Source organism: Entelurus aequoreus, linkage group LG21 (genome assembly GCF_033978785.1).
Source record: "Entelurus aequoreus isolate RoL-2023_Sb linkage group LG21, RoL_Eaeq_v1.1, whole genome shotgun sequence".
NCBI classification, from domain to species: domain Eukaryota; kingdom Metazoa; phylum Chordata; class Actinopteri; order Syngnathiformes; family Syngnathidae; genus Entelurus; species Entelurus aequoreus.
This window is the reverse complement of record NC_084751.1, coordinates 9,606,778-9,627,977: the sequence shown is the minus strand read 5'-3', so window position 1 is coordinate 9,627,977 and position 21,200 is coordinate 9,606,778. Positions and strand designations below refer to the sequence as shown.

At 40.3% G+C, this 21,200-nt stretch overlaps 2 protein-coding genes across 16 annotated transcripts in view; both read left to right on the top strand.

The window, feature by feature from the left end:
- LOC133638322 (calcium/calmodulin-dependent protein kinase type II subunit beta) overlaps window positions 1-17,274 on the top strand; it is a 67,898-nt gene extending 50,624 nt beyond the window's left edge. For 12 of the 13 annotated variants that reach the window (XM_062030833.1, XM_062030832.1, XM_062030830.1 and 9 more), the window contains 3 exons: window positions 2,144-2,238; window positions 2,314-2,550; window positions 8,011-8,070. In XM_062030833.1, the coding sequence (XP_061886817.1) occupies window positions 2,144-2,238; window positions 2,314-2,549 (331 nt within the window). In that variant the 3' untranslated portion in view covers window position 2,550; window positions 8,011-8,070. Of the gene's footprint in view, window positions 1-2,143; window positions 2,239-2,313; window positions 2,551-8,010; window positions 8,071-17,133 lie in introns of those variants that run through there. The other variant, XM_062030821.1, reaches the window with a different exon arrangement.
- LOC133638321 (2-oxoglutarate dehydrogenase complex component E1-like) overlaps window positions 10,452-21,200 on the top strand; it is a 42,934-nt gene continuing 32,185 nt past the window's right edge. For 2 of the 3 annotated variants that reach the window (XM_062030816.1, XM_062030819.1), the window contains exons 1-3: window positions 10,889-11,555; window positions 17,134-17,325; window positions 17,407-17,500. In XM_062030816.1, the coding sequence (XP_061886800.1) occupies window positions 11,319-11,555; window positions 17,134-17,325; window positions 17,407-17,500 (523 nt within the window). In that variant the 5' untranslated portion in view covers window positions 10,889-11,318. Of the gene's footprint in view, window positions 10,777-10,888; window positions 11,556-17,133; window positions 17,326-17,406; window positions 17,501-21,200 lie in introns of those variants that run through there. The other variant, XM_062030817.1, reaches the window with a different exon arrangement.

Below are 21,200 nucleotides of genomic sequence, written 5' to 3'. Positions count from 1 at the left end.
TTTATTATACACTAAAAAAAGTACACTTTAACAATAGTATTTATTTGAAAAAAATTAAAAATCATAGACATACACTAAGAACATACACTTTAATACATTTGTATTTATTTTTAACATTGACAATCATACAAATATACACTTAAAATAATCACATTTTATATTAATTTTTAAAACATTTTACACTCACAATTGTACAAATACACTTACAATGTACATTTTCATACATTTCGTATTCCTTTTTAACATGTGAAATCATACAAATACCCTTAAAAGTGTACATTCTAACTCATTTGTATTAATTTGTAAAATGTAAAATAAGACATATACACGGAAGAGTGTACATTCTAACTCTTTGTTATTCATTTTTAACCTTTAAAATCATACAAATACACTTAGGGTACATTCTAAATCATGCCTATTCATTTTTAACATTTAAAATCATACAAATACACTTATTGTACATTCTAACTCATTTGTATTCATTTTTAACATGTAAAATCATACAAATACACTTAAAGCCCTTTAAGATTTTGCATCCGGCCCGTTTTTATAAAATACAAATACACTTAATAGGTACACAAACACATATTTATTATACACTAAAAAAAGTACACTTTAACAATAGTATTTTATTAAATTAAAAATCTTAGACATACACTGAGAACATACACTTTAATACATTTGTATTCATTTTTAACATTGAAAATCATACAAATATACACTTAAAATAATCACATTTTATATTAATTTTTAAAACATTTTACACTCACAATTGTACAAATACACTTACAATGTACATTTTCATACATTTCGTATTCCTTTTTAACATGTGAAATCATACAAATACCCTTAAAAGTGTACATTCTAAAATTTGTATTAATTTGTAAAATGTAATATAAGACAAATACACGTAAGAGTGTACATTCTAACTCTTTGTTATTAATTTTCAACCTTTAAAATCATACAAATACACTTAGGGTACATTCTAAATCATGCCTATTCATTTTTAACATTTAAAATCATACAAATACACTTATTGTACATTCTAACTCATTTGTATTCATTTTTAACATGTAAAATCATACAGATACACTTAAAGCCCTTTAAGATTTTGCATCCGGCCCGTTTTTATAAAATACAAATACACTTAATAGGTACACAAACACATATTTATTATACACAAAAAAAGTACACTTTAACAATAGTATTTTATTAAATTAAAAATCTTAGACATACACTGAGAACATACACTTTAATACATTTGGTTTTTTTTTTAGCATTGAAAATCATACAAATATACACTTAAAACATTCACATTTTATATTAATTTTTAAAACATTTTACACTCACAATTGTACAAATACACTTACAATGTACATTTTCATACATTTCGTATTCCTTTTTAACATGTGAAATCATACAAATACACTTAAAAGTGTACATTCTAACTCATTTTTATTCATTTGTAAAATGTAAAATAAGACAGATACACATAAGTGTGTATGTTCTAACTTTGTTATTCATTTTTAACATTTACAATCATACAATTACACTTAGGGTACATTCTAAGTCATGCCTATTCATTTTTTAACATTTAAAATCATACAAATACACTTATTGTACATTCTAACTCATTTGTATTCATTTTTAACATGTAAAATCATACAAATACACTTGAAGCCCTTTAAGATTTTCCATCCGGCCCGTTTTCACACAATACAAATACAGTGTATAATACATTTATTATACACTAAAAAAGTACACTTTAAAAATAGTATTTATTTTTTAAATTAAAAATCATAGACATACACTGAGAACATAAACTAATACATTTGTATTTATTTTTAACATTGAAAATCATACAAATACACTTCAAACGTACACATTTTATATTAATTTTTAAAACATTTTACACTTACAATTGTACAAATAAACTTACAACGTACATTTTCACACAATTCGTATTCCTTTTTAACATGTGAAATCCTACAAATACACTTAAAAGGTACACAAACACTTTTTTACTATTTACTACTTACTTGAAGAATGTACACACTAACACATTTTCAACATTTGAAATCGTGTAAATAGACGTGGAAGATACTCTTGATATTCATTTTTAACAGCATGTATTATTTTTCAGGAAGATTTGTGACCCCGGCCTGACCTCCTTTGAGCCTGAGGGTCTGGGCAACCTGGTGGAGGGGATGGACTTCCACCGTTTCTACTTTGACAACCGTAAGACTCAAACACAACATGGCTCCTTGTCCCGCCAAGGTGATGCCAAGGCTCCGCCCTCTTTTCCTCCGTCAGTCCTGGCCAAGAACAGCAAGCCCATCCACACCACCATCCTCAACCCGCACGTGCACATGATCGGAGACGACGGCGCCTGCATCGCGTACATCCGCCTCACGCAGTTTGTGGATGCGCAGGGTCGCCCTCGCTCCAGCCAATCGGAAGAGACCAGGGTGTGGCAACGTCGCGACAGTCGTTGGCAGAACGTCCACTTCCACTGCTCTGGAGCGCCGGCCGCCCCCCTGCAGGCCTGAGGTACTCCTGTCTTCATGACAACAGCTGTAGTCTCCCTCTTGTGGCTCCATGAGGTTATTACATACATGACCCACAAAAGATGATTCATTTTAAAGGCCTACTGAAAGCCACTACTACCGACCACACAGTCTGATAGTTTATATATCAATGATGAAATCTTAACATTGCAACACATGCCAATACGGCCGGGTTAACTTATATAGTGACATTTTAAATTTCCCGTTAAACTTCCGGTTGAAAACGTCTTTGGATGATGACTTATGCGCGTGACGTAACCAGTGAAACAGAAGTATCGGTACCCCATTGAAAACAATACAAAATAGCTCTGTTTTCATCTCATAATTCCACAGTATTCTGGACATCTGTGTTGGTGAATCTTTTGCAATTTGCTTAATGAACAATAAGACAGTTGTAGGTGGGATCGGTGTATTAGCGGCGGACTACAGCAACACAGCCAGGAGGACTGAGAGATGGATAGCAGACGCGCTAGCCGCCGAACTCACCTTAAAGGCCTACTGAAATTTTTATTTATTTATTTAAACGGGAATAGCAGATCCATTCTATGTGTCATACTTGATCATTTCGCGATATTGCCATATTTTTGCTGAAAGGATTTAGTAGAGAAAATCGACGATAAAGTTCGCAACTTTTGCTCGCTGATAAAAAAAAAGCCTTGCCTGTACCGGAAGTAGCGTGACGTCAGAGGAGGCAATATCCTCACAATTTTCCTTTGTTTACAATGGAGCGAGAGAGATTCGGACCGAGAAAGCGACGATTACCCCATTAATTTGAGCGAGGATGAAAGATTCGTAGATGAGGAACGTTACAGTGAAGGACTTGAGAGGCAGTGATGGACGTATCTTTTTTCGCTCTGACCGTAACTTAGGTACAAGCTGGCTCATTGGATTCCACACTCTCCTTTTTCTATTGTGGATCACGGATTTGTATTTTAAACCACCTCGGATACTATATCCTCTTGAAAATGAGAGTCAAGCACGCGAAATGGACATTTAAAGTGACTTTTATCTCCACGACAATGCATCGGTGACACACTTAGCTACTGAGCTAACGTGATAGCATCGTTCTCAAATGAAGATAGAAACAAAATAAATAAACCCCTGACTGGAAGGATAGACAGAAGATCAACAATACTATTAAACCATGTACATGTAACTACACGGTTAAAAATTCTCAGCCTGGTAAGGCTTAACTATGCTGTTGCTAACGACGCTAAGGCTAATTTAGCAACTTAGCAACCGGACCTCACAGAACTATGATAAAAACATTAGCGCTCCACCTACGCCAGCCAGCCCTCATCTGCTCATCAACACCCGTGCTCACCTGCGTTCCAGCGATCGACGGCGCGACGAAGGACTTCATCCGTGGGTTTGGCGGCAAGCATCGGCTAGGCGTCTGCTATCAGGGTAAGTAGTCCTTGTTGTGTTGCTGTAAGTATTGTACTTAGCCGCTAATACACCGATCGATCCCACCTACAACTTTCTTCTTTGCAGCCTCCATTGTTCATTAAACAAATTGCAAAAGATTCACCAACACAGATGTCCAGAATACTGTGGAATTTTGTCGAAGAAAACTAGAGGTTTTTGTATCGGGTCCGATGGGGTCCAACCACTTCCGTGGATTTTGTGACGTCACGCGCATAAATCATATCCAAAGGAGTTTTTCAACCGGAAGTGTGGCGGGAATTTTAAAATGTCACTTTATAAGTTAACCCGGCCGTATTGGCATGAGTTGCAATGTTAAGATTTCATCATTGATATATAAACTATTAGACTGCGTGGTCGCTAGTAGTGGCTTTCAGTAGGCCTTTAACTTCCTCCGTCTCCGGGCCGCCAACCGCATCTGTGATCGCGTGAAGTCCTTCGTCGCATCGTCGATCGCTGGAACGCAGGTGAGCATGGGTGTTGATGAGCAGATGAGGGCTGGCTGGCGTAGGTGGAGCGCTAATGTTTTTAGCATAGCTCTGTGAGGTCCGGTTGCTAAGTTAGCTTCAATGGCGTCGTTAGCAACAGCATTGTTAACCTTCGCCAGCCTGGAAAGCATTAACCTGTCCATGGTTTAATAGTATTGTTGATTTTCTATCTATCCTTCCAGTCAGGGATTTATTTATTTAGTTTCTATATGCAGTTTAAGCACGATGCTATCACGTTAGCTCGTAGCTAAAGTGTTTCACCAATGTATTGTCGTGGGGATAAAAGTCACTGTGAATGTCCATTTCGCGTTCTCGACTCTCATTTTCAAGAGGATATAGTATCCGAGGTGGTTTAAAATACAAATCCGTGATCCACAGTAGAAAAAGGAGAGAGTGTGGAATCCAATGAGCCAGCTTGTACCTAAGTTACGGTCAGAGCGAAAAAATATATGTCTTGCACTGCATTCTAATCCTTCACGCTAACGTTCCTCATCCACGAATCTTTCATCCTCACTCAAATTAATGGGGTAATCGTCGCTTTCTCGGTCCGAATCTCTCTCGCTCCATTGTAAACAACGGGGAATTGTGAGAAGTCCTTCCTTCGGTGACGTCACGCTACTTCCGGTACAGGCAAGGCTTTTTTTTTTATCAGCGAGCAAAAGTTGCAACTTTATCGTCGATGTTCTATACTAAATCCTTTCAGCAAAAATATGGCAATATCGCGAAATGATCAAGTATGACACATAGAATGGATCTGCTATCCCCGTTTAAATAAAAACATTTCATTTCAGTAGGCCTTTAAGGTCCTGGTAGAACAGTACAATGTTCGTTAATTTATTTCATTCATAAAAAAATCTAAGGATTTAAATCAAAGTAAATCAAATCAACATAACATTAAAGTAAAATATCAAGGAAAAGGAGCAGAAATAAGTTACAAATGTATCATTTCTTCACTCTATTCTCACAAATTCTCCGGTAGAACGCGCTCTTGGTCATGTTCTCTAAGGTTGAACATTTTCCCCTTAGAACACTCTCTTGGTAGAACTTTCTCCTGGTGGAAAGTTCTCTTGATCGAATGTTCTTACACTCTTCTGGAAGAATACTCTCCTCGTCTTCTGGTAGAATGCTTTCCTGGTCAAACTTACACCTGGTAGAACACTGTCTCGGTAGAATGCTGTCTTGGTGGAACGGTGTACTGGAAGAATACTCTCCTCGTCTTCTGGTAGAATGCTTTCCTGGTCAAACTTACACCTGGTAGAACACTGTCTCGGTAGAATGCTGTCTTGGTGGAACGGTGTACTGGCAGAATGCTCTCCTGGTAGAATGCTCTCCCGGTTGAATGTTTTCCTGGTAGAATGTTCTCCTGATTGAATGTTTTCCTTGTAAAATGTTCTCCTGGTAGAATGTTTTCTTGGGGAAATGCTGTCCCGGTAAAACGGTCTCTTGTTAGGATGTTTTCCAGGTAGAACGCGCTCTTTTGATAGAACGCTCCTGGTAGAATGTTCTCCTGATTGAATGTTTTCCTTGTAAAATGTTCTCCTGGTAGAATGTTTTCTTGGGGAAATGCTGTCCCGGTAAAACGGTCTCTTGTTAGGATGTTTTCCAGGTAGAACGCGCTCTTTTGATAGAACGCTCCTGGTAGAATGTTCTCCTAGTAGAATGTTATCCTGGTAGAATGCTTTTCTGATAGAATGCTCTCCTTATAGGATGTTCTTCTGGTAGAATATTCTCCTGGTAGTATGTTCTTCTTGTAAATTGTTCTCCTGGTAGAACACTCTCCTGATAGAATGTTCTCCTGGTAGAACACTTTCCTGATAGAATGTTTTCTTGGTAAAATGTTCTCCTGGTAGAATATTCTTCTGGTAGTATGTGATCCTGATAGAATGCTCTCCTGATAGAATGCTCTCCTGATAGAATGCTCTCCTGATAGGATGTTCTCTTGGTAGAATATTTTCCTGGTAGTATGTTCTCCTTGTGAATTGTTCTCCTGGTACACTGTTCTCCTGGTACACTGTTCTCCTGGTAGAACGCTCTCCTGATAGAATGTTCTTGTGGTAGTATGTTATCCTGATATAACGCTTTCATGATAGAATGTTTTCTTGGTAAAATGCTCTCCTGATAGGATGTTCTCTTGGTAGAATATTTTCCTGGTAGTATGTTCTCCTTGTGAATTGTTCTCCTGGTACACTGTTCTCCTGGTAGAATGCTCTCTTGATAGAATGTTCTCGTGGTAGTATGTTATCCTGATAGAATGTTCTCTTGGTAGAATATTCTCCTGGTAGTATGTTATCCTGGTAGAACGCTCTCCTGATAAAAATGTTCTCTTGGTAGAATATTCTCCTGGTAGTATGTTAGCCTGGTAGAACGCTCTCCTGATAAAAATGTTCTCTTGGTAGAATATTCTCCTGGTAGTATGTTATCCTGGTAGAACACTCTCCTGATAGGATGTTCTCCTGGTAGAATAGTTTCCTGGTAGTATGTTCTCCTTGTGAATTGTTCTCCTGGTACACTGTTCTCCTGGTAGAACGCTCTCCTGATCGAATAGTTTCCTGGTAGTATGTTCTCCTTGTGAATTGTTCTCCTGGTACTCTGTTCTCCTGGTAGAACGCTCTCCTGATCGAATGTTCTTGTGGCAATACGTTATCCTGGTAGAACACTTTCCTGATGGAATGTTTTCTTGGTAAAATGTTCTCCTGGTAGAATATTCTCCTGGTAGTATGTTATCCTGGTAGAACGCTCTCCTGATAAAAAAGTTCTCTTGGTAGAATATTCTCCTGGTAGTATGTTAACCTGGTAGAACACTCTCCTGATAGGATGTTCTCCTGGTAGAATAGTTTCCTGGTAGTATGTTCTCCTTGTGAATTGTTCTCCTGGTAGAACGCTCTCCTGATCTAATGTTCTTGTGGTAATACGTTATCCTGGTAGAACACTTTCCTGATAGAATGTTTTCTTGGTAAAATGTTCTCCTGGTAGTATGTTATCCTGGTAGAATGCTCTCCTGATAGGATGTTCTCCTGGTAGAATATTTTCCTGGTAGGATGTTGTCCTTGTGAATTGATCTCCTGGTAGAAAGCCCTCCTGATAGAATTTTCTCATGGTAGTATATTATCCTGGTAGAACGCTTTCCTGATAGAATGTTCTCTTGGTAAAATGTTTTCCTGGTAGAATATTCTCCTGGTAGTATGTTATCCTGGTAGAACACTCCTGATAGGATGTTCTCCTGATAGAATGTTCTCCTGGTACACTGTTCTCCTGGTAGAGCGCTCTGATAGAATGTTCTCCTGGTAGTATGTTATGAGTCCTGGTGTGGATGTTGTGCTTCTATCATTACTTGTACCAGTAGTTGTAAGTTGTTATGCTTCCAGTGAAGGGAAAGCTGTAGGTGAGTTTTGTCATTTCTAAAAGTGTGTGTGTGTGTGTGTGTGTGTGTGTGTGTGTGTGTGTGTGTGTGTGTGTGTGTGTGTGTGTGTGTGTGTGTGTGTGTGTGTGTGTGTGTGTGTGTGTGTGTGTGTGTGTGTGTGTGTCATCAGGGATGTGCTGCTGACGACAACACTGAGAGGCGGCGCCAGCGCAGAGAGGGTGGGTGGGTGGGGTGGGGTGGGGGTATTGTCCCGTCCTTCACGACCACCTGACTTCCTCTCTCTCCACCATGAGGACCACAGACTGAACTTCAATGTCTCTCGCCCCTCCCCCGTCAAAAGAAGCCTCCATTGTTGTGTATTGTGGCTGCAGCGTGTCGTGGTGCTCTACTTCTTCTTCTACTACTACTACTACTACTACTACTACTTCCTGTGACCAGCATGGCTCCTCCTCCGACACGTGTGACATCATCTTGACACCTCCCCTCCGGCGTGTCGTTGCCCCGCCCGCTCGCAGCTCTCACATGCAGCATGCTAACGTTGTATGGCGTCGTCGTGGCGACGGTTGATGGTGTCAGCTGTTGTGCGGTGATGGCGTTTCAGTGCATGAAGTCACGTCACGTGGGTGTCGTCCTCCTTTTTTCCCTTTTTGGACCAAACTGCTGCTTGCGCCTTTTTGTACTTTGTTTACTAGTTAGTAGTGTGCAAGGATGCTAGGATGCTGCTGAGGACACAACATGACTCCTTTTTGGACCCCAACAAACATGATTGTAATTCTCACACAATGTCAACAAACACTAACAAGTCCATTTCCTTATTTGTATTTCATCATATTTTTGGTTATGTCTTAATTAGTGCACTTCTGTACTTACACTTACTTTTTGAAGTGTGTTACACTTGTATACTTACACTTAGTGTTTTGAGTACATAAGTGTGTCACACTTGTGTACTTGCACTTATTCTTTGAAGTACATAAGTGTGTCACCCTTTACACTTAGTCTCTGGAGTACATACGTGTGTCTCACTTGTGTACTTACACTTATTCTTTTAAGTACATAAGTGTGTCACACTTTTGTACTTATACTTAGTCTTTGAAGTACATAAGTGTGTCACACTTGTGTACTTACACTTAGTTTTTGGAGTACATGAGTGTGTCACACTTGTGTATTTAAACTTAGTTTTTGAAGTACATAAGTGTGTCACACTTGTGTACTTACACTTAGTATTTTAAGTACATAAGTGTGTCACACTTTTGTACTTACACTTAGTCTTTTAAGTACATAAGTGTGTCACACTTTACACTTAGTCTTTGGAGTGCATAAATGTGTCACACTTGTGTACTTACACTTAGTTTTTTGGAGTACATGAGTGTGTCACACTTGTGTATTTAAACTTAGTTTTTGAAGTACATAAGTGTGTCACACTTGTGTACTTACACTTAGTCTTTTAAGTACATAAGTGTGTCACACTTGTGTACTTACTCTTAGTCTTAGTGTGTCATAAGTGTGTCACACTTGTGTACTTACACTTAGTCTTTTAAGTACATAAGTGTGCCACACTTTTGTACTTACACTTAGTCTTTTAAGTACATAAGTGTGTCACACTTTACACTTAGTCTTTGGAGTGCATAAATGTGTCACACTTGTGTACTCACACTTAATCTTCTGAGTACATAAGTGTGCCATTAATCTTTGAAGTACATATTGTAAGTGTGTCACACTTGTGTACTTACACTTAGTCTTTTAAGTAAATAAGTGTGTCACACGTGTGTACTTACACTTAGTTTTTGGAGTACATAAGTGTGTCACACTTGTATACTTACACTTAGTCTTGTAAGTACATAGGTGTGTCACACTTGTATACTTACACTTAGTCTTGTAAGTACATAAGTGTGTCACACTTTACACTTAGTCTTTGGAGTACATACATGTGTCACACTTGTGTACTTACACTTTGTCTTTTGAGTACATTAGTGTGTCACAAGTGTCACACTGTCAGTACTCACACACTCAGTAAGTAGGTCAACTGTACACAGTACTGAAGTGCACTGATGCAAGTTTTCCATTTGAAACAGGACTGTGTGTACTTGTAATTATTTTATTTTGTATATATATTTGCACCTCATGCGGCTTGCTATTTATTTATAATATTTGAATGGATAAATGTAAAATATTCTAATATTTGGTCATTATTTGGACCTGAGAGGTTCGTGTCAACAAGTTCCTAAGAAGCTCCTGCAGGGGGCGACCTTTCACCAATCCAGCAGCAAAACACTTTTTATCTCCTTCATTTTTTTGCTAAACTAAACATGTCAGAACTCAACTTGAATGTTTGATTTCATATTTAATATTTGTTTGACACTTAGTTCATGAAAAGTTGGGAGTATTTCCTATCCTCAGTGTGAGCGGACACAAAGTGAAAGTGTTTTCTTACTAATGATGATGATGATGATGTGCATCCAGTCTTATGATTACCATATGAATATATCGAACATGTGAGTATTTACCAATAAAAGGAGCACGCAGACAGCAGCTCTCGTCATTTGCAAAGAGTTTCACTGGAAATATTTGAAATGCGACTACACAGAATTGCAAGCTGTCAAAAATCAACCCTGCTGACTCGGCACATTTAAACGACTGCTAACACAACTTGCACTTTCGGTATGTTTGAATTATTACCCACACTAGTTCATGTTTACTAAATTCACACGTCATTCATATTTAATGAGTTAGTGCTCACTTGTCTCTTCTAATTTGTGTTTTTTTTTTAACATTCGCACCTTTGAGCTTTTCTCAAGCTAAAGCTGGTGACGTCACGGCTCAAGTGACGTCCTTAGACCCCGGGGAGCGCGCGGGTGCGCGCGCACACACGCAAGGTGGAGGCGGCGGGATTCTCTCGATCACTATCTCTCTCTCTCTCTCTCACACTCACTCACAGGTAAGAGAACATTCGAAGTCTTTAGTTAGCGAGCATGCTAGCTTAGCGTCTCATTGATTAGACGGCCGACTAATGAAGTTTTGTTTCAACGTGTCGCTGAATGAAAGTTGGCTGAAAAGTTGTAAAAAGAACTTATTTCGACACTCTCGGCTGTGTATCCTCCTCCTTCACGTGCACGGTGACGCCCGGGGGGAACGTCAATTGACGTGTCGCCGCTTGTTCAGCCGTGTCACAAGGTGGCCAGCTGCGCCCCTGGTGGAACACAGCGGGAGTGCACGTAGACTTGCCTTAAAAGTGACGTCACACGTAAGCAAACAAGAGCAAACGCTTAATGGTTGTTTTTGATGTCACTTATTACACGCCTGCCAGAAGCTAAATCCTAGTAAGAGTTCAAACTTGTCTTGCGACGTCTTCTTCAGCCAGCATTGTTCAGGTGTTTGCATTGCGTCATCGCTGATGTCACGTGTTCGCATGTGGCGCTCGCAGCATCAGGAGGACCGGCCCGCCTCAGAGAGGGTCCTCCTCAGTGACCGCGCGACGCCATGCATCGCCTGCTGAGCACGGCGGCCGCGAGGCTCCGACCCCGGACCGCCGCGCAGTCGGTCAGGACGACGTCCGTGTCCGGAACCCAGCCCGTCCGGCGAGACGGCAGGGCGCTTGAATTGGCTCGCCGGCAAAATTCCCGCGTGGCCGCAGAAGCGTTTCCTAACGGCACCGGCGGCAGCTACGTGGAGGAGATGAACCTGGCCTGGCTGGAGGAGCCCGGCAGCGTTCACAAGGTACACACCCTCATCACTCACCTTGTGTAGGACAACTTTCATTGTCAACCACAGGATTTTGTTTGTTTTTAGAAAGTTGTGGCGAAATTTGCAATGTTTTGACCTTGTGTTTTTTTTTCATTAACATTGACTCAAAATGGAATGGGAAACCCACAGAGAGGACATCAAGGTTAAAATCACAAGCTTAAAAAAAACACACAAGAAATACAAAATACACTCCTGTTGTGGAGGAGTTCAAGTACCTCGGAGTCTTGTTCACGAGTGAGGGAAGAGTGGATCGTGAGATCGACAGGCGGATCGGTGCGGCGTCTTCAGTAATGCGGACGCTGTATCGATCCGTTGTGGTGAAAAAGGAGCTGAGCCGGAAGGCAAAGCTCTCAATTTACCGGTCGATCTACGTTCCCATCCTCACCTATGGTCATTAGCTTTGGGTTATGACCGAAAGGACAAGATCACGGGTACAAGGAGCTTTTAACCGATCACCACGATCTAGATCCCTATCCTCACCTATGGTCATGAGTTTTGGGTTATGACCGAAAGTACAAGAACACGGGTCCAAGGAGCTTTCAACCAATCACCACAATCTAGATCTCTATGGTCATGATCTTTGGGTTATGACCGAAAGGACAAGATCACGGGTACAAGGAGCTTTTAACCGATCACCACAATCTAGATCCTTATGGTCATGATCTTTGGGTTATGACCGAAAGTACAAGAACACGGGTCCAATGAGCTTTCAACCAATCACCACAATCTAGATCCCTATGGTCATGATCTTTGGGTTATGACCGAAAGGACAAGATCATGGGTACAAGGAGCTTTTAACCGATCACCACAATCTAGATCCCTATGGTCATGATCTTTGGGTTATGACCGAAAGGACAAGATCACGGGTACAAGGAGCTTTTAACCGATCACCACAATCTAGATCCTTATGGTCATGATCTTTGGGTTATGACCAAAAGGACAAGATCACGGGTACAAGGAGCTTTTAACCAATCACCACGATCTAGATCCCTATCCTCCCCTATGGTCATGAGTTTTGGGTTATGACCGAAAGTACAAGAACACGGGTCCAAAGAGCTTTCAACCAATCACCACAATCTAGATCCCTATGGTCATGATTTTTGGGTTATGACCGAAAGGACAAGATCACGGGATGGGGACGGCGTGGCGAAGTTGGTAGAGTGGCTGTGACAGCAATCGGGGTGTTGCTGGTTACTGGGGTTCAATCCCCACCTTCTACCATCCTAGTCACATCCCTTGTGTCCTTGGGCAAGACACTTCACCCTTGCTCCTGATGGCTGCTGGTTAGCGCCTTGCATGGCAGCTCCCGCCATCAGTGTGTGAATGGGTGAATGTGGAAATACTGTCAAAGCGCTTTGAGTACCTTGAAGGTAGAAAAGCGCTATACAAGTATAACCCATTTATTTATAATTTACAAGGAGCTTTTAACTGATCACCACGGTCTAGGTCCCTATCCTCACCTATGGTCATGAGCTTTGGGTTATGACTGAAAGGACAAGATCACAGGCACAAGGAGCTTTCAACCAATCACCACGATCTGATCCCTATGGTCATGATCTTTGGGTTATGACCGATAGGACAAGATCACAGGTACAAGGAGCTTTTAACCAATCACCACGATCTAGGTCCCTATGGTCATGAGCTTTGGGTTATGACCGAAAGGACAAGATCACGGGTACCAGGAGCGTTCAACTAATCACCACGATCTCGGTCCCTATCCTCACCTATGGTCATGAGCTTTGGGTTATGACCAAAAGGACAATATTTCGGGTACAAGGAGCTTTCAACTGATCACCATGATCTAGGTCCCTATCCTCACCTATGGTCATGAGCTTTGGGTTATGACTGAAAGGACAAGATCACGGGTACAAGGAGCTTTCAACCAATCACCACGATCTAGATCCCTATGGTCATGATCTTTGGGTTATGATCGATAGGACAAGATCACAGGTACAAAGAGCTTTTAACCAATCACCACGATCTAGGTCCCTATGGTCATGAGCTTTGGGTTATGACCGAAAGGACAAGATCTCGGGTACCAGGAGCGTTCAACCAATCACCATGATCTCGGTCCCTATCCTCACCTATGGTCATGAGCTTTGGGTTATGACCAAAAGGACAATATTTCGGGTACAAGGAGCTTTCAACTGATCACCATGATCTAGGTCCCTATCCTCACCTATGGTCATGATCTTTGGGTTATGACCGAAAGGACAAGATCACGGGTGCAAGGAGCTTTCAACCAATCACCACGATCTCGGTCCCTATGGTCACGAGCTTTGGGTTATGACCGAAAGGACAAGATCACAGGTACAAGGAGCTTTCAATCGATCACCACGATCTAGGTCCCTACCCTCACCTATGGTCATGAGCTTTGGGTTATGACCCAAAGGACAAGATCACGGGTACAAGCGGCCGAAATGAGTTTCCTCCGTCGGGTGGCTAGGCTCTGCCTAAGAGATAAGGTGAGAAGCTCTGTCATTCGGGAGGAGCTCAAAGTAAAGCCGCTGCTCCTCCACATCGAGTGGAGCCAGATGAGGTGGTTCGGGCATCTGGTCAGGATGCCACCCAAACGCCTCCCTAGGGAGGTGTTTAGGGCACGTCCAACCGGTAGGAGGCCATGGGGAAGACCCAGGACACGTTGGGATGACTATGTCTCCCGGCTGGCCTGGGAACGCCTCGAGATCCCCTGGGAAGAGCTGGACGAAGTGGCTGGGAAGAAGAACGTCTTGGCTTCCCTGCTTAGGCTGCTGCCCCCGCGACCCGACCTCGGATAAACGGAAGAAGATGGATGGATGGATGGACTCCTGTCCATAAAATAAAGATACTGTTCGATAGGGGGAAAGTCGCTGAAGCTCCTATTCTGTAATTTGAAGAAACAACAAGCAGGAAATACAATACACGAAATAAGAAATCCCTTGTCAAAAGTCATAGAAACCAATCAAGAGTATTAAACAACGCATTCCAAAATAGTACAAAATGCTATAGATAGGTTTCCGATTACGTCATCCGTTGACGTCCGCCAGCTTATGTGTCAAAACTAAGTGAAGCGTGTATGCAAACACAAACCAAACACGCCTCTATTGTTATTTTTGTGCGAAATGGTTCACACGTGCGTGGTGTGGGGTTGTAGAAACTGGGTGAATTCAGGACAAGGGACCACAAAGTACTAGGATATCTCTAAGGTCATTGTAAATCAGGGAAAATAAACCCAGCAACTGTCGACAGAAAGGCGCAACCTGTGTCTGGCTAGAACCAATCGAGCTGGATTTACTCCCGATCCAGCAAAACCAGATTAAAAAGTTAGCTCTGATCATTTTGTAACAGGTAATGTGCTTTGAATGATGTTGTTGATAAAGGCTGTTATAATGTCATTGAATAATGTGATTGAATGTGTTTATTAGTCTTACAGTTATTTATTAATATTAAGAAAAAGAAGAACAGACCTCTATGATGTTAGCCACCCACACAGCACACCTTTATCTTCCTTTATAGCCTGGGTAATTTCCTGTACCCACCCACACACAAAGTAATTGTACGCTTCCAACGACTTGTAACCCTTGAGCTCATCCCGAGTATAGGCACTCACATTGTGCACCAAATAGTTGACCATGTCCGGGTAACTTCGTGTATATCAGGGTAAGATTTCAAATCAGTAGTCCATCCGTCTTTTTCCATCTCTTACGGATCTTAATCGCCAATATCCTTCAATTTCTGTAAGTACCTGGCTTTGCAAACCCCATCTAACGTCCGTCTGTCTGTAGGAAACTTTCACGTCCTCTTCCAAATTTTCCGAAGTTGACGTCATCGTCGAAGCAAAAGTGCGAAACATATTAGAAAACAACAATGTTATGACACACAAGATGGCGGCTGCCGAGAGGATTACCCATAATCCTTCGCTGACAGAAACCCACGTATACTAGCAGCCAGAAATCACCTCTGAATCGCAGATTCACACCATCCTGTCCGAGATTCGACTACCAAGGGTTACGGGTGAACCAAATGGGAAGCTCTGATGTAGAACTCCAATCCGCAATCGGGGAGCTGACGGGTTTACCACAGACTGGTATGCGGGACCAACTGACTCTGACATCAGTAAAGACATTGAACTGAGTTTTGGAGGAGAAAGTGACCCCAGCTTGATGGAAAGATGCAATAAGTTCAATGATCCCCAAGAAGGGAAAGGACAGGCTGGACTTTCTCAGTGTTGACTACAAACGGTTGACCTCCATAATGTCTAAACAAATAGAACTCATTTGATGTTTATATGTTTGATGGAGACGTGACCAAACCTTTTTTACTTACCAGGGTTGTTGTACCAGCTTTAATGGGTACCCAGCAGGCGCAAGACATTAAAACAATCGAAAACATGTTGATTTAGGTCCTGATGTTGAGCAACTCATGCCTAACGTTGGAACAACATGCTTTTTGACGACGTTTAATCAGGGTTGGGTTCCAACGTAGATTTGACCATTGAAGTTTGGTCATTTTCCAACCGATATTTTACGACACAAATACAACGTTGAAACAACATGCTTTGTGATGACGTTTAATCAATGTTGGGTTCCGACATTGATTTGACCATTGAAGTTTGGTCATTTTCCAACCAATATTCTCCAACAAAAATACAACTTTGAAACAACATGCTTTTTGACTACGTTTATTCAATGTCAGGTTGTGACATTGATTTGACCATTGAATTTTGATCATTTCCCAACCAATATTCTCCAACACAAACACAACGTTGAAACAACATAAAAATTTTATTTTTTTTATTTTTTATTTTTTGTCCTGTCCAGCTTCTCAGGCAAATCATATAGTTGATGTAGATGCCCATATAGGCTGTTCAGATTTACTTTACAAAAGAGAAGTGTAGGATACTTCTCTTGTTGCCTTATTTGTATTTGACCACCTCTGCCTCTGTTTCACTTTATGTTGCTGGTAAATAATATGGTTGTAGTAGTGGGCTAAAGTTAGATTACTTAGTATGCACTAATTAAAGGGGCAGAGCTTTAAGAGACATTTTAGCTTTTATATTTTATAAGATATATTTTTTGTAAGAACCACAATTAATAAAAATATTTCAGTGAATAACTTATTGTTCAAATCTGTATATAAATATGTACATAAAGTGTTGTAATTATATTGTAAAATGGATGGATGGATGGACGTTTAAAACAAAACTGGTATTAATTAGTAAGTAAACATTTTTTGAGCCTTTTTAGAGAAAATCATTTGTAGTAAATTATGCAAATTATTCGATGATGTCATGGTGACCACGCCCATAGCCACGCCCCCACCGCCACAGGTATCTTGGCAGTTTATGGGAAACACTGTGGTCATTTCCCAACCAACAACGTGGATCCAACGTTGGACATCAACGTCTCAATTTACAAATACAACTATTTTACAACGTTGTTTGGAAGTCAGTTTAAAAAAACGTATACATACAATCAACGTTGTATCAATGTCTTGATACAAGGTCATCATTGACAACGTTATAATATGTCACAAATTCATCCATTTTGAACGTTGTCCCCGCTCCCTGTAGTCCTGGGACGTCTTTTTCCGCAACGCCAAAGCCGGCGCCGCGCCCGGCCCCGCCCACCAGGCCCTGTCGCCACTGCAAGAGTCGCTTTCGGGCCGGGCCACTGCGACGGCGCCGCTGAGCGCCGCTGAGACAGATTTAGAGAAGCTGGTGGGCGATCACCTGGCGGTCCACACGCTCATCCGCGCATACCAGGTGTGTCTCTCTTCTTTCGCCACCTTCGACCTGTCAGTGGGTCCGTGTCGGTGCTAGTAAACAGGAAGTTCTGTTCTGCAGGTGCGAGGGCATCACCTCGCCAAGTTGGATCCTCTGGACATCAGCTGCGTGGACCTGGATGACGCGCCCTGTAGCATCGGCTTGAACAAAGTTGGTGAGGCTGACTTTACTTTTTATTTTATTTTGTGTCCTTATCTGCTTCCTCCATCCACCGTTAGCCTGATAATGATATGCAAATATGCTAATTAAACAAATTGTTTGCTGTTCCAAATCGATGTTTTCCTCTAATCCAGTGGTTCTTAAGCTTTTTTTCCACCAAGTACCACTTGGTTCTCCAAGTACCACCATAATGACCTACATTACCATACAGTAGCATAGTAGTCCTTAGGGTTGTCACGATACCAATATTTTGGTATCAGTACCAAAATAAATTTCGATACTTTTCTAAATAAAGGGGACCACAAAAAATGGCATTATTGGCTTTAATTTAACAAAAAATCTTAGGGTATATTAAACATATGTTTCTTATTGCAATTTCTCCCTTTAATAAAATAGTGAACATACAAGACAACTTGTCTTTTAGTAGTAAGTAAACAAACAAAGACTAATGTGCTGATGTATGCAGTAACATATTGTGTCATTTATCATTCCATTGTTTTGTCAACATTATGAGGGACAAACTGTAAAAATTGATTATTAATCTACTTGTCATTTACTGTTAATATCGGCTTATTTTCTGTTTTAACATGTTCTACCTACACTTCTGTTAAAATGTAATAATCACTTATTCTTCTGTTGTTTGATACTTTACATTAGTTTTGGATGATACCACACATTTAGGTATCGATCCGATACCAAGTAGTTACAGGATCATACATTGGTCATATTCAAAGTCCTCATGTGTTCAGGGACGTATTTACTGCCCGAATGCAGCTGAGATAGGCTCCAGCACCCCCCGCGACCCCAAAAAGGGACAAGCGGTAGAAAATGGATGGATGGATAAACATGTGATTTTTTTTTACAAGGAAAAAAAATTTGTGACGATAAAAAATATCAATGTAATTATAGTAGTATCGACTAGATTCGCTCTTGTACTCTGTATCATTACAGTGGTTTTCAGGTGTAGATCCAGCCCTGGCGTTTGTTTACATTTAGTAACGGCGTCATTAGCGGTGACGCCGGTGAGCTACGGTGTGTAGTGAAGCATGTTTAGCTATTCCTCGTCCTGCAGTGATAATGATACTTGTAAGAAACTCACTTATTTGTCGCCATGGAGGCCAGGATTAGTCATTTAGAAGTAGCTAAAACACTGCGGATGTATGTTAGCTGCTAGCTAGCAAGCTAGCCATGTCTTAAAGCACCTCTTCCTGAGGGCGTTTCAGTGTTATAACTTCACCTTTATCTTTACTTTTTACACCAAAATGCGTCCGTTCTCCCTTTTCTGTCTACACACTGTGTCTGCTTGTAAGTACTCTGTGTGCGTGCGCGCTGCCGAACATGCTCCTCTGCTCGTAAAACCAGCAATGTCATGACGTGATAACGCGCAGTCATGCCCGTTAAAAAAAACGTAATAAATGGTGAACCGGTACTTTTCAAACGGAGTATTGTACCGTTTTGGATTCATTAGTACCGCGATACTATACTAGTACCGGTATACCGCACAACCCTAGTAGGCCTAAGTATTCACTAAAGACAAGGCTTTATTTAACAAGTGTAATTAATATTTTCTGGCCACTGTAACATTACACCCAGTTTGAACAGTAACACTGTGTTTGAATACTGAATGAAGTGATTCTTTGGCGTGCCACCAGTGTTGGGAGAACGCATGTTGTGGTTGTTGCTGTAGCATAATAGGACCAGCGTGTGGACACAATGTGGGCGGGGGGCCACGTGATTATGGAATGTGTCCATTGTGTCTTTGTTGTCCCGCGGGGAGGCGACAATGGCAGATGAGCTGAAAAGTAGGGATGTCCGATAATGGCTTTTTGCCAATATCCGATATTCCGATATTGTCCAACTCTTTAATTACCGATACCGATATCAACCGATACCGATATATACAGTCGTGGAATTAACACATTATTATGCCTAATTTGGACAACCAGGTATGGTGAAGATAAGGTTGTTGTTTTTTTCAAATAAAATAAGATAAATAAATTAAAAACATTTTCTTGAATACAAAAGAAAGTAAAACAATATAAAAACAGTTACATAGAAACTAGTAATTAATGAAAATGAGTAAAATTAACTGTTAAAGGTTAGTACTATTAGTGGAGCAGCAGCACGCACAATCATGTGTGCTTACGGACTGTATCCCTTGCAGACTGTATTGATATATATTGATATATAATGTAGGAAGCAGAATATTAATAACAGAAAGAAACAACCCTTTTGTGTGAATGAGTGTAAATGGGGGAGGGAGTTTTTTTGGGTTGGTGCACTAATTGTAAGTATATCTTGAAAAAAAACCGATACCGATAATTTCCGATATTACATTTTAAAGCATTTATCGGACATCTCTACTGAAAAGACATCATTATAGTACATCCACTCACACTTACGACCTATGAAGTAGTCAGTACACTTTGCTAAGTGTACTTAGTGACTGAGCATGTGAATGTTGACAGTACTGTCACAACATGCATGACTGCCACTGTACATAATGTACACAATATTTGCCTTCTTCTCTCCTTGGAATAGTGGCTTGCAACATCTCACATTAGCCCTTCCACTACCAACATGGCGGCAGTTGAGGGCGGTAGGCGTCCATCACTACATTTTTCTTTCTTTCTTATCACCATACAAAACTTTTGGATTTACCAACTCTGTTTGAGAACCAATTAAGTTCCTAAATCGAGGTTCCAATGTCTCAATAAAGCAAACTTTATTGTAAATTAATGTATTCGATGTAAATAAAGTAGTAAAAAAAGATTGATTACTTAATTTCAGCTGCCTATGAGATAGTTCTGGGTTCTGTATGGATTTGTACTGTCTTCTTAAATAATATTTGGTGTGTATGTCATGTTTTATATCAGTGGTGCCCAACCTTTTTGTAGCTGGGGACCGGTCAACGCTTGAAAATTTGTCCCACGGACCAGGGGGGGTGTATTTTTTTTTTTTTTTTTTTTTTTTCATAAAGAAATACAATCATGTGTGCTTACGGACTGTATCCCTGCAGACTGTGTTGATCTATATTGATTAGGGATGTCGATAAATGCGTTAAAATGTAATATCGGAAATTATCGGTATCGTTTTTTTTATTATCGGTATCGTTTTTTTTTTTTTTTGTTTTTTTTAAAATTAAATCAACATAAAAAACACAAGATACACTTACAATTAATGCACCAACCCAAAAAACCTCCCTCCTCATTCACACAAAATTGTTGTTTCTTTCTGTTATTAATATTCTGGTTCCTACATTATATATCAATATATATCAATACAGTCTGCAAGGGATACAGTCCGTAAGCAACATGATTGTGCGTGCTGCTGCTCCACTAATAGTACTAACCTTTAACAGTTAATGTTACTCATTTTCATTAATTACTAGTTTCTATGTAACTGTTTTTATATTGTTTTACTTTCTTTTTTATTCAAGAAAATGTTTTTAATTTATTTATCTTATTTTATTTTATAATTTTTTTTTAAAAGTACCTTATCTTCACCATACCTTGTTGTCCAAATTAGACATACTAATGTGTTAATTCCACGACTGTATATATCGGTTGATATCGGTATCGGTTGATATCGGTATCGGTAATTAAAGAGTTGGACAATATCGGATATCGGCAAAAAGCCATTATCGGACATCCCTAATATTGATATATAATGTATATATTGTGTTTTTTATGTTG